A 6,712-nucleotide genomic window follows, 5' to 3' on the forward strand; every position below is an offset into this window, starting at 1 on the left:
AGGGGTGAGAGTGATGCCCTGAGCCTGGGCCTGCTGAGGGGTGAGAGTGATGCCCTGAGCCTGGGCCTGCTGAGGGGTGAGAGTGATGCCCTGAGTCGGGGCCCGCCGAGGGGTGAGAGTGATGCTCGGAGCCTGGGCCTGCTGAGGGGTGAGAGTGATCCCCTTAGCCTCGGCCTGCTGAGGGGTGAGAGTGATGCCCTGATCCTGGTCCTGCTGAGGAGTGAGAGTGATCCCCACGTCCTGGGCCTGCTGAGGGGTGAGAGTGATGCCCTGAGCCAGAGACTGCTGAGGGGTGAGAGTGATGCCCTGAGCCTGGGCCTGCTGAGGAGTAAGAGTGATCCCCAGGTCCTGGGCCTGCTGAGGGGTGAGAGTGATGCCCTGATCCTGGTCCTGCTGAGGGGTGAGAGGGATCCCCTGAGCCTGGGCCTGCTGAGGGATGAGAGGGATCCTCTGAGTCGGGGCCAGCCGAGGGGTGAGAGTGATGCTCAGAGCCTGGGCCTGCTGAGCGGTGAGAGTGATCCCCTTAGCCTCAGCCTGTGAAGGGGTGAGAGTGATCCCCAGGTCCTGGGCCTGCTGAGGGGTGAGAGTGATGAACTGTGTCGGATGCTGTCCTGAAATAGGAAGAGCCTCAGGTGTAGACATTTGTTGGGAAGCGGAAGAAGTTACTGGTGTGGAGTATTTTCCATCATGTAGAATCTCTGTAGTTCTCAGATTCCTATCGACATCTTTTTCTTCATATAACTTGGGTTCATCTTCCAATCTCTTCCATGTGGAAGACATTGTCCCTGGAGGTTGACTGATTTTTTTAAATAGTTCTTCAGGTGTTTCCTCCTCAGTCTTCACGTGATCCATTTCTTCATTCTGCCTCTGCCTTTCCAGGTCCTCTATCACTGTCATTGTCTTCTGCTTCTCCTGCTCTTTCTCCCAACTCATTTTCAGCTCCATATGTCCTACTTCCTTCTGAAAGTGACTCATCTCTCCCTTCTCCTTTTCCAAGAGCATCCCTTGCTCTTTCATTTTTTGCTCCCGTGCTTCTATGTACTCCTGTCTTAGCTTCTGGTGCTCTTCTTCCTCTTCTCCCCTTTGCTTTTGTTTCTCCTCTTGCTCAATCTCCTTTTGAATGTTCTGTCTTTGGTCTTTCTTCCCTACTTTTTCCTGCTTCTGTTGTCTTTGCTTTCCACCCTTCATTTGGCGCCGTGACTTTTCACCCTCCACATTATGTATCTTCTCATAATTCTTGCTTGAGAGATTTATTTCTTCTAAAAGCTGCTGTTTGAGACTTACGCCAGAACTTTTTTCTTGACCCACTTGCAAATATTGCTCCTGCCTTTGTTTTTCCTTCTTCTTGTGGTCTTTCTCTACTAGAGGGACTGCTGAAGTAGCTCCTTTACTTTCTATTTCAGCCACAATCGTTTGTATTAATTTGTTAATTACTGGATCTGCGCTCTCAGGTGAGAGGAATTTACTACTTTCAGATTTTGCATTAATTGGTGACTTCTGAAAATGTGATCCTGCCATGAATGAGACTGTCTTTTTTTGTTCCATAGGTTTCTTTCCAACATTTGCTTCCTTTTTAAGATCGTTGTATTTCCTCAAGAATTTAGTCACAGTTTCACCCACCGTTTGGAAATATTCCTCCATTTTTGCCTTTATGGTTTCCAATTTTTCAGCTTCTGCTCTTTTTAATAACGCCTCTTCCTTCAGCATAGTCTTTTGGTCAAAAGGCTTTCCTAGGTTTTCAATTTTCTCTTTTAGGTAAGTCATTATGGCTTTCTGAAATTCTTCTACCTTACTGTGCTCACTTTTGTCATCTTGGGTTTCTAGAACTCTGGTGGATTCTTTTAAGTGTGATCTCTTCTCTTTGGTCTTTTCTTCTTTGCTTATGGTAGTTCCTGAAGGGATGTGGTAGCTTTTTCCTTTTTGTGGCTCAGAGTCAGATTGAGTCATACCGTGTGGCTCCACTTGGCCACTTACCTCACTTTTACCCTCTTTTGTTGACTCAGTGGTGGGCTGCGCTTTACTCTCTGATGAAATTGGGCTTTTGAGAAGTGAATATTCCTGTTTGACTTTCTCAATTTTCTCCCTTGTAGTAATGTTCCTACTTTTGTCACCTTGATTCTTTGTTTCAGTAGAAAGGAAATGTTGGCTTTGTGATTCAGGGACTGACTTTGATTTGGCTTCGGAAATGGATTTCCTTTCCAGTGTTTGTGTCTCAGAGAATTGATTAGGTATGGCCTCTGAAACTTTCTGTTCACTTTTATTATTGCTCAGATTTGATCTAGAGGTCTCAAAGATATGTAAGTCTCTTGCATACTTCCTATTCTGTGATTGATACTTGTCAGTCCCATCTGTCTGAAAGACATCACCTTTCTTCAGTGGTATGTTATCTTTAATGATATCTTCAGAACTATCTTCAGGAGCCTTTTTCTTTTTTTTCTCGGGTAAATTTTGTTGCTGTTCTGGTAAATCGAGACTCGTTTCAGATTGAGATGTTTGTAAAATAGGTGGGCCCCACTTTTTCCCAGGGCCTTTGGTCCCTTTTGGGGGGACTTCATCTGTAGCATTTCCAAATTCTTTGGCTAAAATACGTTCCATCTCATCATCTATGTCACTACCTTTCATAAAGGCATTGGATGCCTGTGGAGAAGATCCAGGTAACATTTTCCAGGTTAGTGATGTATATATAGGTGGTTCTGTAGCAGCTTTTATTCGAAGAAGTTGTTCGCACTTTTCTTCTACTACTTGAAGTTTTTGCTGAAGCGTTTCATTTTCTCCAGTGAGATCTTCTATTATCTTCATGGTGAGCTCTTTTTCTTTATCACTTGAGTCACCTACATGTATCTTGTAAGTTGGTATGTTAATAGCCTTTAATTCATCATTTACCATACTCAAAGCTTTGGAAAGGTTCAGTATTGTTGATGATATATATTTAATAGCACTATTTTCCAATTTATTGAACATTGCAGTGTCTATGAGTTCTTGTAGCATATCTTGGATTTCTGAAACTTTTGTATTTGTTGCATATTGGTCACTAATCAGCTGATCTGCCCTTAAAGCATGGGCTGTCCCAGGTCGCTTTGTAACTCTTTCTTTCCAAGTTTTCCATAAAGTAACTCTAGATACTGAAAGAAAAAAAACATGAAACAATGAGATCGTGTTTTTTCTTTTGCATTGTGCTTATAAAATTTAGCCTAAATTAATGGATAACTATAGGCTAAAGATTTATCAAAAAACTTTAGCTCCAAATAAACAGTATTGGCCAGGTATGGTGGCTCATGCCTGTAATCCTAGCACTTGGGAGGCAAAGGCAGATGGATTGCTTGAGTTTAGGAGTTTGAGATGAGCTTGATTAAAAGCAAGACCCCATGGCTTGGTGCCTGTGGCTCAAGAGGCTAAGGCACCAGCCACATACAACTGAGCTGGCAGGTTCGAATCCAGCCCGGGCCAGACAAACAATGACAGCTGCAATCAAAAAAATAGCTGGGTGTTGTGATGGGTGCCTGTAGTCCCAGCTACTTGGGAGGCAGAGGCAGGAGAATCACTTGAGCCCAGGAGTTGGAGGTTGCTGTGAGCTGTGATGCCATGGCACTCTACTTAGGGTGACAGCTTGAGGCTCCGTCTCAAAAAAAAAACCTTGTCTCTACTGAAAAATAGAAAAATTAGTCAGACATTTTGGTGAGTGCCTGTAGTTCCAGTTACTCTGAAGGCTGAAGCAAGAGGATTGCTTAAGCCCAAGAGTTTAAAGTTGCTGTGAGCTATGATGATGCTATGGCACTCAACCAATGGCCACAGAATGAGACTCTACAAAAAAACAAAAAAACAAAAAGAAAAGAAAAGAAAAGAAAACCAGTATTATATTTAAAAGAATGACTCTCTAGGCTCAGCACCTGTAGCTCAGTGAGTAGGGTGCAGGCCACATACACTGAGGCTGACAGGTTTAAGCCCAGCTCGGGCCTGCTAAACAACAATGACAACTGCAACCAAAAATTAGCCGGGTGTTATGGTGGGCACCTGTAGTCCCAGCCTAGCTACCTGGAAGGCTGAGGCAAGAGAATCATTTAAGCCCAAGAGTTTGAGGTTGCTGTGAGCTGTGATGCCACCGCATTCTACCGAGGGTGACATAGTGAGACTCTATCTCAAAAAAAAAAAAAGAAAAAAGACTCTTTCCCCACAGTCACATACAACTGCTGCTTGCAGAGTTTAGAACCTGAACTTAGCTGTAATTTAAACTTACTCTTAGTTACAAGTTTGGAATGAGATACGATGTAAGCCAAAACTTTCTTGTGGGTTTGGTTATGCTTGGTGCATACCATTTTCTTTTGTGGGTTCCTGTCTCTTTTTTCTCCCTTATCTGAATCAAAGCTAATCTTGATTTTTTTCAAGTGTCACAAATCAACAGACAAAAGACAAACATTTGGACAAATTTACAGAATAGGTGGATGAGAAATTCAGCATTTTCCCTTACCCCAAAATGATAAAACTGAAAAAACTATTTAAAAAACCATTTTAGGACTTTGGAAATTGGCAAAAGGTATACAATAAATTGAGAAGCATTTGTTTAAGAAAAGTTACTGTATCTCAATAAAAAAACAATGAAAGTCTGTTAACCTGGAGTTGCTTCCAGTTTCAACCCTTAGATCTATTTATATGGCCTGAAAGTTCTACCAGAGTGAGGTAAGTCTGTGAGCACTAACAACTCTACCATGAGGGGCAGTAGACTTAATTTGAAGAAAAGCATGGAAAAATCCCATACCAAGGACATCGGCAGAAGCAAAATACTCATACACAGATCCATTATCACTGACCACTAAAAGTTATACTGACCCAATAGTGCCTACTAGGTGGGCTTAAAAATAAAAACAAAAATGGAAGGAAAGAAAAAGCTAAGCAGGGGTATCAGTGCTTTCACAGTGTGGTAGAGATAAGACTTCACAGAATTAGCCCCAGCAATTTAGTAAAAAACCAAAAGCAACAAAAACAAACCCCAGAGTAGGGGAATTCAGAATCCAGAGTTGCAACAATATAGTAGTATCTAAAATGTCCAGTTTTCAACATAAAAAAACAAACAAAGAAACAGGAAAGAGTGACGCAAACACAAGGGAGGGAAATAGTCAGTAGAAATTGTCTCTGGTTAGGCGCAGTGTCTCATGCCTGTAATTCTAGCACTCTGGGAGGTTGAGGTGGTTGGATTGCTTGAGCTCACATGTTCAAGACTAGCCTAAGCAAAAGTGAGGACCCCCCCATCTCTACTAAAAATAGACAAACTGAGGCAAGAGGATCACTGGACCCCAAGAGTTTGAGATTGCTGTGAGTTATGATGCCATAGCCCTGAACCCAGAGTGACAGCTTAAGACTCTGTCTCAGAAAAAAAAAAGAAAGAAATTGTCTCTGAGGGGACCTAGATGCTGGACTTATCAGACAAAAAACAAAAGACTTTTAAGTGTTATAAATATGTCCAAAGAGTTAAAGGAAGCCATTTTTAAAAATAAAAGAAAATTCGGGAGGTGCCTGTGGCTCAGTGGGTAGAGCACCGGCCCCATACACAGAGGGTGGTGGGTTCAAACCCAGCCCCAGCCAAATTACAACAAAAAAATAGCTGGGCATTGTGGTGGATGCCTGTAGTTCCAGCTACTCGGGAAGCTGAGGCAAGAGAATTGCCTAAGCCCAGAAGTTGGAGGTTGCTGTGAGCTTTACCAAGGGCAGAAAAGAAAAGAAAAGAAAATTGACCAGGTAAGGTGGCTCATGCCTGTAATCCTAGCTCTCTAGGAGGCCAAGGTGAGAAAATTACTTAAACTCAGGAATTATAGGCCAGTCTGAACAAGCGTGAGACCCCATCTCTACAAAAGATAGAAAAATTAGTTGGGTGTGGTGGCCGGCACCTGTGTTCTCAGCTGCTCAGGAGGCTGAGGCAGGAGGATCAGTTGAGGCCCAGAGTTTGAGGTTCCAGTAAACTATGATGATGCCACTGCACTCTAGTCTGGACAATAGAATGAGATTATGTCTCAAAAAAATAAATAAATAAAAATAAAAGGAAAATACCATGACAAATGATGACACTTACTTATCAAATAGAGCATATGAATAAACATGAAAATTAGAAAAACCAGGTAGAAAATTTGAAGTAAAAAAAATGCATTAACTAATATAAAAATTCACCAAAAGGACCCAACAGCAGATTTAAGAGGGAAGAAAATAATCAGCAAACTTTATCGTAGGTTAATAGAGATCACCCAATCTGAAGAACAGGGTGAAAAAAAAGAACAAAGAAAAATGACTAATGCCTCAGAGACTTGTGGGACACTGTCTTAATTTGTTCAGGCTGCTATAACAAAATACCATAAACTAGGTAGCTTATAAACAACAAAACTTTCTTACTTACAGTTCTTGAGACTGAGAAGTCCAAGATCAAGCCAGATTTGGTGTCTGGTAGGGCTGCTTCCTCAGAGATAGCTATATTCTCACAGAGTGGGATCTTTCTTGGACCTCTTTTATAAGGGCCCTAATCCCATTCTTGACCTTATGACCTAATCACCTTGCACCTATACCTCCTAATGGCAGATTTCAACATATGAATTTTCAGGGGACGCAAACACTCAGACCACAGCAGACATCAAGAAGCATACTAATATGCAAGTATTAGAAGTCCATGGAGAAGAAGGAAAGGAGGGAGTCAAAAAAATATTTAGAGAAATAATGGTCTAATTACTTCAAC

The 6,712-nt window shown here is 42.0% G+C and overlaps 1 protein-coding gene across 1 annotated transcript in view; it reads right to left on the minus strand.

Annotated features, from left to right (window-relative positions):
• FAM186A (family with sequence similarity 186 member A) overlaps positions 1-6,712 on the minus strand; it is a 68,507-nt gene that overhangs the window by 23,533 nt on the left and 38,262 nt on the right. The window contains exon 4 of the mRNA XM_003790369.1: positions 13-3,122. Within this exon, the coding sequence (XP_003790417.1) occupies positions 13-3,122 (3,110 nt within the window). The remainder of the gene's footprint in view (positions 1-12; positions 3,123-6,712) is intronic.

Source organism: Otolemur garnettii, unplaced genomic scaffold (assembly GCF_000181295.1).
Source record: "Otolemur garnettii isolate 467f Iridium unplaced genomic scaffold, OtoGar3 scaffold00043, whole genome shotgun sequence".
Lineage (NCBI taxonomy): Eukaryota > Metazoa > Chordata > Mammalia > Primates > Galagidae > Otolemur > Otolemur garnettii.